The following is a 19128-nucleotide window of genomic DNA, read 5'->3' as shown; positions in this document are numbered from 1 at the left end:
ACAGCAGCATCCCAGAAGCCAAGTGAAGAATGTTGCAAGACACAGAGGGTGCCTAAGATGAGGCCTGAGAATTGGCCATTGCATTTAGCAATGGAAAGGTTATTTGTGACCTGGACAGGACCTGTTTTGGTGCAGTGGAGGTGGGGTGGGTGGGAATGGGGAGGTAGATGCGGAAGTCTGATTACCTCAGGTTGAGAGAGACCTGCAAGAGAGGAATTGGAGACATGGCAGTATAGACAAGTGCTGTCCAGTAAAAGCTTGGTAGCAACATAAGTGATATCAAATTTCCTTGTAGTCACACTAAAGAAAGGTAAAAGAAATGGGTGAAATTAATTTTAATAATGTAACTGATATTTAACCCACTATATCTAAAATATTACCCTTCCTGAATAATCTGTAAAATCATTACTGGGATATTTTACATCCTTTGAAATCTGGTAGTGTTTTTTACACTAATAGCACAACTCAGTTCAGACTAGCCCAATCTCAAATGTTGACTAGCCATGCATGGTAGTGGCTACCATATCAGGGGAGGTGTGGAGAATTCTCTCAAGGAGTTTTGCTGTAAAGATGAGCAGAGGAATGGAATGTGCAGGGGCGAAGTGAGGTCACGTGTGTGTGGGTTTGTTTTAGAATGGGAGCCGTTAGTTACGTGTGTTTAGTTTATATGCTAATGGGAATAATCCAGTAGAGAGGAGGAACTCGATATAAGAGAAAGAGGAAAGAGTTTTGGGGGAAATATTGAGGAGGCAAGAGTGGATGGCATTGGGATACAAAAGGGAAGGCCTGCCTTGGGCAGGATCCTGGGCAGTTCATCCATGGGAACAGGGTGAAGGCAGAGCACATTGGGTACTGATGTGGATATGTGCTTAGATGTGATCATGAGTGCTTATGGGAATTTTTGTCTGATTTCTTTTTTCTCAGTGAAGTAGGAATCGGGGTCCTCATCTGAGAGTGAGGATGGGATACAAGTATTGAAGCGAGGAGACAATATTAAATTGTGACCTGAGGGAGTGAATGGGCTGGGGGAGTGCAGTATAATTGCCTGGCAACACGGAAGATGCACTTCAGGTGTGTGTGATCACGAAACTCAAGTGAGAACAGCCAGCACTGTTTTTTCTCCAGCCAGATTGAACTGGCAAGGAAGAAGAGCAGGTTGGGACTGACCTAAGCCGGGCTGGGGATTTTTCAAGATGAGTACAGGCATAATGAGAGTTGCCGTGCCATCAGAGATGTAGGGCAGGGATCATTCAAGTGGTGGGCCATGGAAATGCAGGAGAGAAGGAACTGTGAGGGACAGCAAAAAAGATGGCAGGACCCATGGACCACAGACTCCAGCGGGTCAAAGGGGGTCAGCTGGAAAGACATAAGTGGTGGGTGGAGAGGGAATACTTGACTTAATGAGGGGCTACAGGTATTCATAATTATCCGATCTCAGGCATGACCTTGAGAATGACTGGCTGAGGTGAGATGGGAACAAAATCATTGAGGAGGGGAGCTGAGAGGTGAGGGTTCCTATTAGATACATACTGAAATGATCAAGAGCTATGGCAGTAGTGTTTTTAGAGAGAGGGGTGCTAAGCTAGGTACTAATATCCTTGAGGAATATTGAGAGCCATGACCTGTACGTCTGTAGGCAGCTGGAAAAGGGAAGGGTAGTTGGTGGTTGGTACAGTATGGTGGTTGTGGGGTTTTCGGGAGAAAGGAAGGTCAATGGTCTGGAGACAACAATGCAAAGACAGACGTTTCCTACTCCTGCAGTGCAGATGGAAGAAACTACAGTTGCACCCCTGGGTCGGGAAGATGCCCTGGAGGAGGGCATAGCAACGCACTCCACTATTCTGGCCTGGAGAATCCCATGGACAGAGGAGCCTGGTGGGCTACAGTCCACAGGGTCACAAAGAGTTGGACACGACTGTAGCAACTTGGCACACCCTCTTTCTTGTATGAGCCCAAGGAAAAAAAACAATGACTGCTTTACAGTACTAGAGATGAAGCAGGGTCCTTGTGTCAAGTGGTAGATCATGAAAGAGCAAAAGGATGTGAAAGGGTCATTCAGAGAATTGATTGAGACACTGGGAGTGTGGCTAATGATTTCTCTGTAACTTTGCATATCCTGTTCCCTTTTCCTGGCATTCTCTTCCTTACCGTATGTACATGGAAGCCTTTTCTTCAGTCTTTTACCACTCAGCTCATGCCTCACTACTTTCCCAAAATTGCTCCAGCAAAGATCACCAGGGATCAGCATGTTGCCAAACCCAGTGGAAATAGTTGTATTTATTGCACTCTGTAGAGAAGTGTGTTCCCAGCAGTTTTCTGTGATGATGGGAATGTTCTATCTCTTCCCTGTCCAGTATGGTAGCCACTAACCATGTGTGGTTATCAAGCACTTGAATGTGACTAGTGCTACTGAGGAATCAGTTCTAATTTTACTTCATCTTTATCCATTTAAATGGAAATTGCCACATGTGGCTTGTTACAGTCTTTAATCTTGTCTTCAGTCCTGTCTTCTCATGGATCTTCTTTCTCCTGACAGAAGACCATCTTCTGTGTATTGGTGTTCTTCAGGCTCTGTCCTGGTGCTTTAATCTCATTCTGTGTACTCTTCCTTGTTGATCTTACCCATACCCCAAGCTCTGTTTGCAGGCCATCTCCCTCTCCTGAGCTCTAGACCTGGGGTACCCTGTAGGCATTCAGTGTCAGCATGCCCCCAGCCTGAGCTCTCCTCTCCCCTAAATCGATTCCTCTGTTGTTGAACTCATTGACCTAGAGGGTCACCCTAGAAACCTCCTCCATGTCCAACAAATCGCCAAGTCATCCGTCTCTGCAGTGGCACCCAACCTGGTCTTCAGTCTTATCCTTCTCCTGCCCATCATCCACACTGCTGCCAGAGCAGTCAAGCTAGCTGAAACCGAAATCTGAGCTTGCATTTGCCTGTTTCAAACCTCTCAGTGGCTTCTTCTTGTGTAAAGGATAAAGGCCAAGTTCCTGGGCACAGCAGACAAGGCTCTTCATGACCTGAGCCCTCTTGCCTGTCTCTCCAGTTTCATTTCTTGGCACATGTCCCCCTCCCACTTGATGCTCCAGCAACACAGACCTGCTTGGGATTCCATGCAAACAGCATGCTGTTCCATGTCTCCACACCTTTTCCCAGGTTGTACTCGCTGCCTGGAATGTTCTTTCCTTCATTTAAGCTCCTGTCCTCATCTCCTCCTTGTTCTTCAAAACTCACCCCAACTGTTATCTTCTCCAGCTCCTTTACCTCAGGGTGCCCATTACTTAGTGGTGCTGACCTTATTGGGCTTGCCAGGTGGCACTAGTGGTAAAAAGAACTCACCTGTTGATGCAAGAGATGCAGGTTCGATCCCTAGGTTGGGAAGATCCCTTGGAGGAGGAAATGCAACCCACTCCGGTATTCTTGCCTGCAAAATTCCATGGACAGAGGAGCCTGGGGCTGCAAAGAGTCAGACATGACTGAGCATGCACACACAAGGCACAACTTATCATGCTGTCTCATTGCTCATAGGCCTACCTGTGCCTCCGTATCCCCACTGCCTAGCATGGAGTCTGCCCAACATGTACCCAGTCCATGTTGAATGAATGGATAACATGTAAAAGTGAATGAGTTGAATGCAGTGGGAAGAAGATTGGTGAATAGGATGCCGCCTTGCCCTGTCTCATCTCCTTGGTGTAAGGCCTTCCCATCTGGGATTAGAGGATTAGAGAACAGACCCTTGGGAGAGGCCTCTGGGGGTCTGTCATGGCTGCTGGTGCACATTGACATCTCTCCCAGCGCTCATAAAGCTTCCTTCTGGCAGAAATCGATTTCAGAAAAAGCTATTATCTCGGTTTCCCCCTACCTTTAGAGCTGAAATGCTTCTATCCTCCTGGGATAGAAGATGCTAGCAGCAAATGTCACATTTATTTTTTCTTAAAAGTTTAAAAAAAAGTTTTATGTGTTTAATTTTTCTGAAAGTGCTTAAGTTTCTATTTTCCCTTAAAAGAAAACTGGTTTTTCACTGAGATTTTCCCAGGGGCCACATCCAGGTATATAAAAAAGGAATGATGTGTGTTTGTATACAATTTGCATGTATCTGTGTAGACTGGGTCATCTGTTCTCACGGTGCTCTCTCTTTTTCTTCTTTTTTAAAGAAATTGAATATTTGATCACCTTTGCAGTGAAAAAATCCATCAGCAGTGAAAAGGCAGAGGAAACCACAGTCAAAGTCCCCCTTTATAGAAAAAGCTCACCTCTTTACAAGATTCCTTGTCTTCCAGTCTTTTATGAGATTTTGGATGGCTGTGGTTGCCATGATAAAAATAGCAGCTGCCATCTGTGTGCCAGCCTAGCTGCTGTGTTTACTTTTTTATATTTCTTACTCCACTCAGCAGCCCCGAGAGACAGACGTTACTACAGGAAACAGGCTTAGAGGGGTGGTGCAATTTGCTCACGGTCACCACTCTAGGCCATGACAGAGGCAGGACTCACACCCAAGGCTGTCTGACCGTAAGGCCTTTGTTTTAAACCACTAAGCCACCTTTCCCATCATTGACATACTGTTTGGTTCTGTCACTTACACTTGGCATCGCGAGCTGGGGACTTTTCTGCACAGGGATACAGTTTGGTTGTCATTTGAGTGGCAGTGACTATTGCATAGTATTGAGGCACCAGAATTTACTTCTCTCCCCCATTGGTTTGTTTCCAGTGTCCCAGTGCAGTACATAGTGCAAGTGTAAACGTCGTTGTGTAAATAAAGGCTGTTTGCTGGGTGTTGGAGGTATTCGACAGCAGTCCACAAAGTAACATTGTTGAGCCAAAAGGCTTAGACTTTATAGGTGCTCCAGAAAGTCTGTACCACCCTTTTCTGCAGCAGCGATGGTTTTTTGAGTGCTTACTGTATATCTGGTGCTGGAGGTGAAGTGGTGATTCAGAAACTGCCCGCCCCTCAGAGACCTGATAGTCTGACTTGAGATGGATTTTGTTCAGTCATTCAGTCGCGTCCAACTCTTTGTGACCCCATGGACTGCAGCACACCAGGCTTCCTGTTCTTCATCATTTCGGAGCTTGCTCAAACTCCTGTCCACTGAATCAGTAATGCCATCCAATCATCATCTGCAGTCATCCCCTTCTTCTGCCTTCAATCTTTCCCAGCATCAGGGTCTTTTCCAGTGAGTCGGCTCTTCCCATCGGGTGGCCAAAGTATTGGAGTTTCAGTATCAGTCCTTCCAATAAATATTCAAGATTGATTTCCTTTAGGACTGACTGGTTTGATCTCCTTGCAGTCCAAGGGACTCTCAAGAGTCTTCTCCAGCACCACAGTTCAAAAGCATCTATTCTTCGGTTGTCAGCCTTTAGAGATGGATGATGCAACACAGAATGAATGGTATTCAAGTCGGGGTTTGAACTAGAGGCAGTAAGAGCACTGAGACACGTGACCCCCTGGCAGTATCTGAGTGCTCCTCCCCCCCACCCCTTACCATAGGGTGGGACAGGGGACAGGGCCTTTAGGGGAGGACAGGGGAGGGTTGCTGAAGCGTGGCTGAGGATACTTCCCTGTCTGGTCCTTCCTGTCCCCCCTTCCCCCCAGCCACCACTCACGGGGTTGTCACTACTGCCCAGATGCCACCAAGGGGAGCCAAGCAGAGGCTGGAGGGAAGGGATACCTGGGAAAACCTGCTCAGCGGGGTTCTAAGCACCTGTGGATCCTCCAGGTTCCCTCTTCCCTTTCATGTCCTCAACAGCCAGGATGAAAACACAGGGCTGAGTTCCCACTCATTCAGTAGACAGGAAAACGCACCCAGTGTAAGTGCATTCCAAGGGCTGTGCTAGATGCTAGGAACTCAGAAAGGATCCCACTCGGTCCTCAACTCTGAGGCCCTCATCTAGATGGGTAGACAAAGAGCTGGGACAGTGTGGTGTGGTGGAGGGCTGGAGAGGCGGCAGTGAGGGCATTGAGTCCCTTGGCATGTCTGAGAGCCCAGTACTCTGCTGTTGACATTGGCTGTGGTGCTGCCTGTCTCTTGGCCTCAGTTTGTCCATCTATAAAGTGGACAGATGACTCCGACACTCGCAAAGGGCTTTCTGCCTCAGGTGTGCAGTGATCCTGTACCTTGTTCACGGAGCAAGCCTGAGCTTCTTCCCCAGAAGACCCAGCAGGCTTCTGTCGCCCTGTCTCCGCTCCTCCCCCTCCCCACGGTGGTGTTCTGCCTCTGGTCTTCTTCCTTGCTCTGTCTATTTAGGCTCCTGTGACTTTAGTTACCGTCCTGTGCTCATGACACCTGTGGCTGGATGCTCCATCCTATCCTTTTCACTGAGATTGCAGTTCATATCATGATGAAAATAATCAGCGTTTGTTAAATCCCAGATATGGCACTCCAATCATGGCTTAAATGATCTGTGAAGTAGGCCACAGCACCCTCTTTTGTAGATGAGTGAAATTGAGTTTGAGATACAGCGGCTGGCCCACGACCCTGAGGTCGCTAAGCAACCAGAGCCAGGATTTGAGAACCCATGTCTGCCCAGCTCCAGTGCCCACAGTGCCACCCCCGTCATGCTGTATTTCCCAGAGTGCATACAGCCCAAGAGACACTTTCACTGGGGTATTTCATGGATGCCTCAACTCGAACATGTCTAAAATTGGCCTCATTTCTCCACCTTGTCTACAAAATCTGCCTTTTCTTCTTCTCCATCACAGCAAGTGGCACCATCAACCCAGTGATGCCCAGCTAGAAGCCAGGGCCACTGTTGTTATGTTCAAAGCTATCCACCCTGCTCCGTCTTTGGGCTCCGGAAGCTCTCTCTCTCTCGGTTGTCCCGTCTATCCTAGCCCATCCCTTACACCGAGGCCAGGGTCGTCTTTTTCAAGCACACGTATGATCAACCTCACTTTCCTGCTTCAGACACTCTCTTCTGCTTTCTGTGGCTCTGCAGCAGAGCTTGAAGCTGGCCACCCCTGGGCTGAAAGCCGTCCAAGAAGACATGTTTTGTTTGGTCCGTTGAGCATTCTTAAAACATTTTGAATTATTTGCCAACATTTAAAAATCAGGAAATTCCGTATGAAAGTGCCCCACTTCTAGCTTTTCATGCAAAAGTGAAAACACAGTCAGCTCTGGGCCCAGGTCTCCGTAGGGCAGGGACTGGGTGGTGCTGAGTGGGGACTGCCCTCTTCAGAAAGGGTCTGGCCTTTCCAGTTGGCTGGTCTCCAGTATCCCTGATGGCTCATTGTCCCCAGTCACTCCCGTGCTCCCAGTTAATTGCCTGCCTGAGGCTTCAGGCATTTAGTGTCATGACCCTGCAGCACAAAATGAAGCCCAAAGCCCTCAGCACGGCTCCTAAGGTCCTATGTGGCCCAGCTGGAAGCAGCCTAACCCTCCGAACCTCTGAGGCCTATTCCTGCTCACTGCCCCATCACACTGGCCTCTGTAGTCTCAGTGCTTCCCCATAGTTCTGTGAATTGGCTCACTCCCAGAAATGTCTTGGAGAAGGCAATGGCAACCCACTCCAGTACTCTTGCCTGGAAAATCCCATGGACGGAGGAGCCTGGTGGGCTGCAGTCCATGGGGTTGCTAAGAGTCGGACACGACTGAGTGACTTCACTTTCATGCATTGGAGAAGGCAATGGCAACCCACTCCAGTGTTCTTGCCTGGAGAATCCCAGGGACGGGGGAGCCTGGTGGGCTGCTGTCTATGGGGTTGCACAGACTTGGACACGACTGAAGCGACTTAGCAGCAGCAGCAGAAATGTCTGCTTTCCTAGACCCCTCTTTTAGTACCATTTGTCCTGTAGGACTCAGCTCTGTGCCCCCTCTGCCAAGCTGAGTTCCATCCCCCCATTATACGTGGCACAGACCCGGGTCATCACTCCAGCTTCTCACAGTTGCCTAGCTTGTCTGCCGCCTCCACCAGATCATGAGTCTGAGGCAGCAGGGAGCCCACCTCCTTTATGTTCCTATCACCAATGCTTGGCACAGGGCTTGGAATATAATAGGTGTCTAATAATTGGTGAATAAGTGGATGGATCTGTGAAAGACTGACTTGGGAAAATACTCCTCCTCCTATTGCTGCCTACTTGCTTGAGATGAGCATTCCATGTTTCTTTCATTGCGGAGCACCCCCATTATAGGATGCCTGCACCCAGAACATTCTATGAGCCATTCCCTACTCTGAAAGGTCTAGCATATACCCAAGCCTACTGGGATGGGAGTTCTGAGTGATGGTAGAGGACAAATACATAATTTTTGCTGTTCCAGTGGGAGAGCAGGAAATGGCATGATAATTGAATATGGCATGATAACTGGATATGGCACATTCTTAAGAGGTGGCAGGAATACACAGAAGAACTGTACAAAAAAGATCTTCATGACCAAGATAATCACAATGGTGTGATCACTGACCTAGAGCCAGACATCCTGAAATGTGAAGTCAAGTGGGCCTTAGAAAGTATCACTATGAACAAAGCTAGTGGAGGTGATGGAATTCCAGTTAAGCTATTTCAAATCCTGAAAGATGATACGGCTGTATATTGTCACCCTGCTTATTGAACTTATATGCAGAGTACGTCATGAGAAATGCTGGGCTGGAAGAAGCACAAGCTGGATGGAATCAAGATTGCTGGGAGAAATATCAATAACCTCAGATATGCAGATGACACCACCCTTATGGCAGAAAGTGAAGAGGAACTAAAAAGCCTCTTGATGAAAGTGAAAGTGGAGAGTGAAAAAGTTGGCTTAAAGCTCAACATTCAGAAAACGAAGATCATGGCATCTGGTCCCATCACTTCATGGGAAATAGATGGGGAAACAGTGTCAGACTTTATTTTTGGGGGCTCCAAAATCACTGCAGATGGTGACGGCAGCCATGAAATTAAAAGACGCTTACTCCTTGGAAGGAAAGTTATGACCAACCTAGATAGCATATTCAAAAGCAGAGACATTACTTTGCCAACAAAGGTCCGTCTAGTCAAGGCTATGGTTTTTCCTGTGGTCATGTATGGATGTGAAAGTTGGACTGTGAGGAAGGCTGAGCACCGAAGAATTGATGCTTTTGAACTGTGGTGTTGGGAGAAGGCTCTTGAGAGTCCCTTGGACTGCAAGGAGATCCAACCAGTCCATTCTGAAGGAGATCAGCCCTGGGATTTCTTTGGAAGGAATGATGCTAAAGCTGAAACTCCAGTACTTTGGCCACCTCATGTGAAGAGTTCACTCATTGGAAAAGACTCTGATGGTGGGAGGGATTGGGGGCAGGAGGAGAAGGGGACAACAGAGGATGAGATGGCTGGATGGCATCACTGACTTGATGGACGTGAGTCTGAGTGAACTCCGGGAGTTGGTGATGGACAGGGAGGCCTGGCGTGCTGCGATTCATGGGGTCGCAAAGAGTCGGACATGACTGAGCGACTGAGCTGAACTGAACTGAACTGAATGATAATAACAACAATGCAATAATAACAGTACCTGACACATACTGAACACTTTCATTGCACCAGATTCCATACTGAGAGCTCTTAACATATTCTTTCCTTTACTCCTCACAACTACTCTCGGAAGTAGCCCCATTTTACAGACAAGTAAAGTGAGGAACACGGAGTTTAAAGAACATATCCTGGGTCAAGCAGGCAGTAAGTGGTAGCATCCAGGTTTGAAACCAAATCTGTGTGACATCAAAGTTAGCATGCTCAGCCACCATGCCACACTTCCTCAATGATGCTTCTCTTTAGAAACATGAGGGACTGATTAGAATAAAGGTGAAAATGAAGGCTGTGCAATTATGTATACAGTAAAATTCCAATCAGTAATCAGAAGAAGAAAGAAAAGAAACTCTCAAGGCAAAAAGAACAAAGGAGACACACCAGATTCTAGCAGTGGTCGCATTCAGCTAGTAGAGTGTTGGGGGTGTATTCTTTTCCTCCATCCCATTTCTACCTTTTTAACATTTTCGACATTTCCTTTAGTGAGCATGTGCAGTTGTCCCTCAGTATCCGAGGGGAACTGGTTCCAGGACCCCTGCAGATACGAAAATGCAAGGATGCTCAAGCACCTCACATAAAATGGTGTAACACACTTGGCTGTCTGCATCTGCAGTTGTGGAACCTGCAAGATCAACCAACCATGGACCAGTCCAGTTGGTGGAACCTGGGGATGTGGAATCTGTAGATACAAAGGGCCAACTTTGTTACTATTATAACAGAAGTTAAAAAAAAATCCTCTCTAGAATGGCCCCAGCATTACGTGGCAGAACAGAGGTTGGGAAGAGGTGATAAGAGTCACCCAGCTAATCAGTGGGGCTGTCTATTGAGCAGCTGTCGCAGGCAGCGGAAGTGGGTAAAACAGCAGATGGCGGCTATGGCCTCAGCACCTGCACCCTCGGGGGGTGAGGGAGAAGGGTCCCCACCCCTGCTGTCTCACCATGTCCCCTTTTCTCCAGGTGCTTACACCCCGGAGCCCCTCAGCAGTTTCCGGTGGGCCCTTCTCTCAACTGGCCTCATGTTCTTCTACCACTTCAGCATCTTGCAGATCCTGGGCCTGGTAAGCTTGGTTCTATCCCATTCTATCCCTTCTGTTTGGAGTTCTTCATAAATCTTGATAATCCTGGTTGGCGCTGGTATATCGTTTTGTTTTGAAAATACAAGATGCCAAAGGCCACACTGTCAGATTGTTGTGTCTGGGTTGCTGATTTACAATCCACAGCTTTGGCCTCTCCAAAGAGCTTTCTGAATCCTTCAGTAATGACTTTCTTTCATCCCTGGAGAGGCAAGGAGGCCCTTCACTCATGGCCACTTGGGTCGGAAATAGTGAGCTGCACTGGACAGTGGTTTGCTGTGGCCTGTGTGGGAGGCAGGGCCCTGACCCTGGCCTTGGGGGAGGCTTCTGACCTTGGGTCCATTCTAGGCCTACCATCAGGCCCAAAGCTGCGTGGCCAGTGGAAGTGTGGTGTCGGCTGACCCCCGTAGCCTTCTGGGATGTTCAGACCTACCTGGAGTGTGGCTGATAGCTGGACTCAGTAGTTGAGTTATCCAGAGCCCAGGATTGCTCGGTGCCCGGGTGGTGTATCTATTGGTGGCAAAGTGAGTAGCAGTAGGCTGGGGCTTGGGTAGGGAGACCCAAGTTCATGTTCTGGTTCTGCCACTGCTCTGGGTGAGTCACGTTATCCTTCAGGGCAGCGTGTTCTCCACCCATCTGTGAAATGGGCACAAACCCTCCACCTCTCTTGAGAGGTGGTGAAGACTTGTTTTTAAGGAGAATGGGCTTGAAGGACTTTGGAAGGCAGCTGTCGTGGCCGTCCTCGGGGCAGGAGTGGCATATCCGGTTTTGTGTGCGAGCAGCATTAAATGTACCGTTGGCCGTGTGGAGCCTTGCGGGGCCTGGCTGGACTAGGGCACGCAACCGATGTCACCAGTGCCTTGGTCGAAGCAGTCATCTTCTCTTCCCCACCCTGGTGTGTCGCTCTGTTCCGGTTGGCCTGGGGGTAGTTTGAGCTCCTTGCCAGTAGCACGGTTACTTCCTGTGCTCTCAGAAGGAAGCAGTATGACCATCACGCCCTTACCTTCACACCTGTCTCCACTGTGACTCCTCGATTCCACAGGAGTCAGTGTCTCCATGTCACCACACATACCATGCTCAGTCTCACCTCCAGACCTCACTCAGGCTATGCCTCCTACATGGAAGGCTTTGTTCACTCCATTCCTCATCATTACTTCCATCCATTCTTCATGAGTTCATTCAAAATGGTATGACTTCCCTCATCAGATCTTATCTGAGGACTCTGCCGCCCCCGTTCTGTACACACCTCAGATCTTATGGTGGACAAAAGCCAGTGAGCACCGTATGGTTTGAGGTCAGCTGTGGTAGACCGATCATCCCAATTTGATTGGTTCCTAGTTATGCAGAGGCAGGGACCATGTAGTTGATGGCTCTCTTATCCCACAATACCTGTCTGGGTCTAGGCACATAGTAAATACTTAGGAACGTCAACGGACTCTGGGCCCAACCCAAAGGCAAGACCAGCTTTTCCCCTGGATGGCCTCCTCCATCACCTCCAAAGGGCTCTAGCCATGACCCAAACTTAGGGAAGAAAGATCCCACTATGAACAGGTGGGGATTTGTCAATCCCTCCTTGTCTAGTCCCCCTTAGGTAGACACGGCTGAACTGGCAGAAGCCAGAGAAAGCCTCAGGATGGTGAACGCTCACTCTACCTCCCTTGTCCCTGCAGGTCACCGAAGTGAATTTGAACAACATGCTGTGTCCGGCCATCTCAGACCCATTCTACGGCCCCTGGTACCGCATCTGGGCCTCGGGACACCAGACTCTCATGACCATGACCCACGGGAAGCTGGTCATCCTGTTCTCATACATGGCTGGGCCCTTGTGTAAATATCTGCTGGATTTGCTCCGGCTTCCAGCCAAGAAAATAGACTGAAGGTGCTTGTGTTTTTTTTGTTTGTTTGTTTGTTTGTTTGGTTTGGTTTGGGGTTTTGTTTTGTTTTTTTCTCCCCTTGAGGAAACAAGTCCTGACTTGACTTGGAGGACACCCAGTTCTTGGTGAAATCATGGGAGAGGGCAGTAGCTCGTTCAGTGTATTTCTTTTTCCCTCTTCTCTGCCCCTTTCTTCCAACATGTTTCCTTCCCCACCTCTTCCCCCAGGATGGCTCCTGGAGCCTGGGGTGTAGTGCTGAGGGCTCTCTCTCCCTGTTCCTTGTGGCCTTATGTGGTGAGACAGTAGTCAGTGGCTTTCACTCTGCTTGTTGGTGCTTTAACAACAGCTGGTTGAGGAGAAAGGGAACAACAAGCAGTAGTTCTTTTGGTATCAAAGTGATGAGATGCGGTTGTGTTTGATTTCTCCACTGCCAGGGATCTCCAGGCTTGCGCTGGAGTCCCCTTTTGTCTCCAGCACAGCCCCCGCCATAAGGGGACTGAGGCCTTGTTTCTACACCAGCGGCAAGCCAAGAGCCAAGGGGTTTCCCAGCTCATGGCCAAAATAGAACTGGCCAGATTCTTCCCACTGGTGTCCCATGACTCAAAGCAAGCAGCCAACCAGTCACTCCCTCCAGATACTGCCAGAGGAGGGGTTTAGGGGTGCTACCATCTGAGGGGCTAGATTCCACTGAGGCCCATGAGTGCTGTTCCAACAGCAAATCCAAAGGGAACTAGGTCAAAATATCCACAGCTAATACTAGTTTGGGACCTTGGGGAGATTCTACTTGAGAGCTGAGAACTGACCCATATCTGTGTCAGAAGTGAGCGTAGACATTAATCAACAGAAGTGGCAACTTGAGAAAACTGTGATTTGAATCATAGGCTTACTTTTAATGTTGATAACAGATGACATTTTAATTTTGAGTGCCTCTTAAATGCTCTCTCTCTCTTTAAAGGCAGCTTCAGGGAAAGATGAGCTAGAGTTGGGCTTTTTTGGCTTTTGGGGTTTTGTTTCTTTATTTGTTTTGGGATGTTTGACTTCAGAGAATCCTTGCATTAGGACCTGTCTCTGGAGGACACCTGTCTGTCCATTTCGTGGTTTTACAGGATATATGAGCATCCTAGGTTTGGGAGGATACAGGTCCCGCAGCATGGCTTTCCTAGGACTAGATGTCATCACTGCAGCCAGCATCAGAGCTGAATTGTGTGAGGCTCCCCACCCCTACAGCACATGTCTAGATTGAAAGGCAGGTACCAAAAAATCAGGTCCCCTTGGTTGGAGGTTCAAGTGCTCAGAAAGGAAGACCTTTGGCTGCAGGATAGCCGCAGTCATACGTGGACCTCAAGAAGGGAGGTGGTAGCATTTGCTGACTCTTTGTCGGCACTTACTAAGAAGAGATTACTTAATAACAGAAAAGCTAGTTCTGTGACCTTCTCTGATTGCCTCCTCCCCAACCCTGTCTCCCAGTCTAGGCAACCCACTTGCCCTGGGCTCCTTCAGTATTCCAGGTGTTACTGTTTTAGACCTAGATTGAGTTTCAGTGACTCTGCTGCTGCTGCTGCTGCTGCTGCTGCTGCTAAGTCGCTTCAGTCGTGTCTGACTCTGTGCAACCCCATAGATCGAAGCCCACCAGGCTCCCCTGTCCCTGGGATTCTCCAGGCAAGAACACTGGAGTGGGTTGCCATTTCCTTCTCCAATGCATGAAAGTGAAAAGTGAAAGTGAAGTCGCTCAGTCGTGTCTGACCCTTAGCAACCCCATGGACTGCAGCCTACCAGGCTCCTCCATCCATGGGATTTTCCAGGCAAGAGTACTGGAGTGGGGTGCCATTGCCTTCTCCGTTCAGTGACTCACTAGTCATTATTTTAGCAAGTGGACTTACTGGAGGCAGCAGAATGGAAGAGAGTCTCTTCCAGCAGGGTGAGGCCCAGGGAAGTGTCCATGGAAGGGCCCATCTCTTTGCAGAGGGACGCTGGCATTGATGCCATCAGTTCCCAGGGTGTGGGGTTGCAGGAGGGCGGTATGCTCTGGGTTGCCACCAGAAGAGGTACCTCTTGAGTGGCTGGTTTCACCCCGCCTACTGGCTGTGCATGGGCGTGGCCAAGGAGGCCAGGCCTCGGTGCTCCCTTGGCCTATTTACAAAATAAAAGGTTAGAGTGAGGTCATAGGAGGAGCCCCTGGAGGTCTGTCCTGTGCCATGCTGGAATCTCTGCCTCAGCTGGGGGCCAGCAGCCTGGGTGGCACAGACGCTGTGCCACCAAGGGCACAGTGGCAGAGCGCTCTCTTCCTCCCTGTCTCGGGCCTGGTGCAGGGTGCCAGTCAGCTCATGCTTTCCTCACATTGGCCTGCCTCTGAAAGCTCGTCTTTGCCCTGGCTGTGGCTCATTGCCCCTGGCTGGCTGGCACTTCGCTGCTGCTTGGCAGGAAAGAAGAAAGCGTAAGCCATGTGCCTGGCTTGGCCAGGCCGGCAGCAGGTGCACCTGTCCGGGGAAGGGGGGTGCACTGCTTCTGGGGGCCAGGTGGGCTCGGAAACACGGAGGGGAGGGGACAGAGAGCAAGCCCTGTCCACTGGGTCCACAGGGAGCCACGGCCTGTGAGGTGCTGGGGAGCAGCAGGCATCTGAACTGGGCTGTACCTGACTCTTCCCTTGGGCCAGGCCGACGTGGAGAGGTGACCTGGCCCGACCCTCAGTGGCCTGCCTTGGAGGGTGGCCCCCACCACCATGGGGCCAGGCTTTCCTGCGCCTCCCTGGGGCCCTGCTGTCAGTGCCAAGGAGCTTCCCCAGCCAGCCTGGCCAAGTTTCCATATGCCATTTGCCAGTGTGTGGGAGCTCCATGTGTGTCTGGGAGGGTGTTTGTAGAAGTGGACACTTTCTTTTACAACAGCCCTAGCAAGGGAAAATGAGTATTCCCTCCAGCCCCTAGGTAGCCTCAGCTGAGGATCTGGGCCAATGAGAACAGTCTGTTCAGCTGGCCAACTTACGGCATCAGCTCCACATAACAGAGAGCTGGTCCCACCTGCTTGTAGTCCCCACCCCACCCTCCATCCCTTCTATTTGGTTTTGCACACCAAAGATGATTTGGTCTATCTTCTTTCTGGAGGCCCAGTGATGTGTTCCTCTGTCAGCTTGTGAGGAAGTTATAGACTCAGTTTCCCCCACTCAGCCTCCTCTCTCTCTCGGGACTGACTTCTCAGCATTCTCGGAAGCTGTGGGCAGGGTGGCCATGATGTGGGGGTGGGGAATTCGGGGCTCTTTCCCATCTGGTACCTCAAGCCCAGCTCTCAGATCATCCCTTCGACTGCAGCCTCCCTCAGGGTTTTGCAGTTTGTGGTTGTTGGTACTTCAGCGCACTGTTTTGTGGGGCAGACACAGCTGCACACAGAAAGCAGGTTGTCAGCACAACACTGGTGTTGGGGGGGCTAGTGGAAGACCGTTCACCCCCCCACACACATACCTTGCCCAAAAAGAATTCCTTGGATTTGTAGATGTTGGTCATCTGAAGGGGAGATAGGGAGGTGGGCAAGGGGAGAAGAAGGGCCGGTGTGGCCACTGTAAGACAGGATGCCAGTGCTGGTTTTGGTAAATGGGGAGCAGGCCTCAGGGAGGGCATCGGGAGCAAAGCCCCGGACTATGAGGAGGGGCGTCCTCACTGCACAGGCTGCCCTGCCCTCTGAGGGTGGGGAGGGTCTGTAAGTGGGAATGAGCCTTCCTCTTCTGTGCATACAGTGAGTCCCTTGTGCTCAGGAAAACCTAGTCGCTTATTGTTGCTCTCGTGACATTTTCTACACTGGTTAGCTACTCATGGCAAGAAAAACACAAAACAGAAAAGTCATTTCAAGCCAAACTATTGTTTTGGAAACCTGCTTTCCTTTGGTGTCAGCTTTGTATTACATTTGGAAGAATTCTTCATTTCTGTTGGTGTTATTGTGGTAGACAGAATAAGATAGTTCAACTTGTAATTCTTTCTGCCAGGAAATTGGCGCTGCCTCTGTTGCCGCCCCCACCCCCACCACGGCCCTTCCTCATTCTCAAGGGGAGATTGCTGTGTCCTGGGCAGACCCCCTCCCTGGCGCTTGCCCCCACAGTGACTCCCTTGGAGAACCAGTTTTTGTGAGTCCCCTAACCAGCTGCAAGATGAGTAGATGAGTACTTTCGCCAGGCCGCTTCTTGGGTGCTCTGTGCCCCCGCCAGTTTGCTCACCTCTTGGGACATTTTGTAATGTTTTCTCTGTTTTGTAAAACCCTTTTGATTGTACCAAAATGGTTTCTGCAGTCACCTTTGGAAATAAATGATTATTAATTAATTTGTGTACTTCGCACTCTGAATGTTAGATTGAGGTGTTTCTGTTGTTGATCCCTGAATGAAAAGGAACCCTCACCATGGCACTTACTGTTAAATGTTTCCTTCATTTACTGTTATTAAAAGATTTGTGAGAACCTATGAGTCTTGGCCTTGCTTCCCAGAAGCCTCTCAGAAGGAAGGGCTCCTGCTTTGAAAAGTAGACAGAAGGGGCCATTGGCCATCCAGGCTGTGGAGGACCACCATGGGGCAGTGGGCTTGCTCAGCACAGCTCTGCCCCCAGAGTCACATGGCTCCAGTCATATGGCCTTGAAGCCCCCCCACTGCCTGCTGAGACCCAACAGGCCTTATGCTCTTCACAGGGCTTGTTGGCTGGGGATATCTGCTGGCCTCGAGGGACCCTGGCCTCAAGGGACCCCACGTGCGCTAGAGGACTGAACTACAGGAGGCAGCTCTAAAACCAGATGCGATCAGGCTCCCTCATCCCAAGTTTCTTGGGGGCCAGCTCTGTTCAGCACAGGGCCAAGGCTGACACAAGTCAGACCGTGCCATGTGGAGGTAATCTGCTCCTGGGGAACAGTTGGACCTGGCTTTCTAGGGCTCCCGACTGAACCCCGTAGTGACTATGATTAGCTATGCCCACCTTCACACCAGAGAGACACTGTACTCAGACTTTTGCTGGTGCTGCTGCTTCTACAGGGGACACAGCTAGCCACAGGGGCCTCCAGTGCCAGTGGGCTTCCTTCATTGGCCAGGAGTCAGAAGCCTTGGCCTTCAGAGTGGATGGGCCCTGCCATCCTGGACCACAAAACCACAAGCTTGGGCAAGTCACTCATTTGCTTGCGACCCCAGGTTCTCTGTCAGTAAAACTATAGCTGCACCTGTGTGACACGCAGGGCACTAAGTCCCTCCACATGCCTTCCAGGATGTGATCCCCTCAAAAGCACAGTGAGTGGACTGCTCGTGCTGTCCCTATGGTATAGGCAGACACTGAGAAGACTGGGACTCAGAGCTAACCAATGGAGGAGCTGGCCTAGGAGTTGGTTTTGTGAGGCTCCAGAGCTTAGGTGCTCAGCACCCCGACCCCGGGCTCTGCTGCCCATCTGGGGTGCTGGGATGACTGGGCAGACCCTCAGCAGGGGGTCCAGGTCTGAGAGGAACAGGAGGAGAACCAGGCAGTGCTACAGAAGGTGGACCGCGTGAGTGCTGAGGTAGGGGAGTCAGGCCCATCTTTTCTTCTGCTGCCAGCAGACCTACCTGACCCTGGCGAGCCGCAGAGCAGAGCTGCAAGGCCTACAAGTAAACAAGATGGTGCTGCACAGGGCCAGGCCAGGGCTGGCCCAGGGGCAGAGGCTGCCAGAGGGCGGTGAGAGAAGGTGGTCCTGTGGTCCTTCTGTGTGTCTTCCATTTCAGAAAGATGACAGTCCACAGCAACCTCTCTCATGCATCTGCCGAAGGTCTCTGTTCCAGTCTGTACACTCTACTGCAGGCAACAGTTTGCAGTGGAGATCTGACTGCATCACTTCCCTGGGGCCTTGTAAACACCTAGGCTTCATTTCCTCACCTCCATGTTCCATGAAGATCCATCCATAGCAGACCCTTGTTCCAGCCGTATTGAATTCCCCTTGGTCACGCCCTGTGGTTTCCCACTTCTTTGCCTTGTTCTTTGCTCTGTTTTCTCAGCTACCGCCATCTCCCTGCTTGTCCAAAGGTCTCACTCAGCTCCAGTGTAGGCTCCTGCATGCAGTCTTCCGTGAGCTCCAGTATGCATGAGCTACCCTTCCACTCAGCTCCCGCAGCCCCTGGTGTTCACACCAGGACACCGCTTTGCCTCCCCATTTTGGAATTCATTAGGGTGGCTCTGTCCCTCTGTAGACGTTGAGCTCCTTGAGGGCAAGGACCTGGTCCTTGGAACGTGTTCTGTGAACCACACTCTTATCCCTGAGTTTTGCAAAATGGTCAGAGGCACCATGGTTACCTGAGTGAGAAACCTTGGCCACACAAGCTATGGCCCATCTCTTGAGTTCTCCTGCATGGGGCTGTGTGCCTTTGGCCTGGGTACCTCAAGCTCCAGCTGGAGGTCCCCATCTTGCTCCTCTTTAGGGGTTGCAGGTAGCCGGGATTCAGGCTGAGGAGGCAGTGTTGTGAGGCTAGAGAACAGAGACAATATCTCTTTCGCCTGACCCTTCTCTAGACCTCTGGTTGGGAGGTGGGCCAAGCAGCAACTGCTTTTCCACATCCCCGCAGCTGTTCATCCCCTCCAGGGTCCCCCTTCCACTCCCTGGGGCACACAGGCAGAGTTGGTGTTTATGTGGCAAAAGCCCCACCAGCCCATGGAATGTGTCACCTCTGAGGCATAGGGAGCAGCTTGAATGGTTACAATCTGACCCCCCAATGAGGTTTCCCCTTGTCCTGGTT

At 50.3% G+C, this 19128-nt stretch overlaps 1 protein-coding gene across 47 annotated transcripts in view; it reads left to right on the top strand.

Moving 5' to 3' along the window:
- Positions 1 to 16851, top strand: part of TMEM164 (transmembrane protein 164) — a 179763-nt gene extending 162912 nt beyond the window's left edge. For 41 of the 47 annotated variants that reach the window (XR_015158443.1, XM_086386608.1, XM_086386598.1 and 38 more), the window contains 2 exons: positions 10424 to 10524; positions 12210 to 16851. Coding sequence is in view for 41 of the 47 variants with exons in the window: in XM_086386608.1 (XP_086242734.1) it covers positions 10424 to 10524; positions 12210 to 12416 (308 nt within the window). In the remaining 6 variants the exon portion in view is untranslated. Of the gene's footprint in view, positions 1 to 10423; positions 10525 to 12209 lie in introns of those variants that run through there. The other 6 variants (XR_015158445.1, XR_015158446.1, XR_015158441.1 and 3 more) reach the window with 2 other exon arrangements.
- Positions 16852 to 19128: the final 2277 nt, after the last annotated feature.

The sequence above is a fragment of the Bos grunniens genome, chromosome X (genome assembly GCF_055505025.1).
Source record: "Bos grunniens cultivar Pamir isolate PY7600 chromosome X, Bosgru_T2T1.0, whole genome shotgun sequence".
NCBI lineage: Eukaryota > Metazoa > Chordata > Mammalia > Artiodactyla > Bovidae > Bos > Bos grunniens.
Note: the sequence above shows the minus strand (reverse complement) of the source record. Positions and strands in the feature narration are given on the sequence as shown.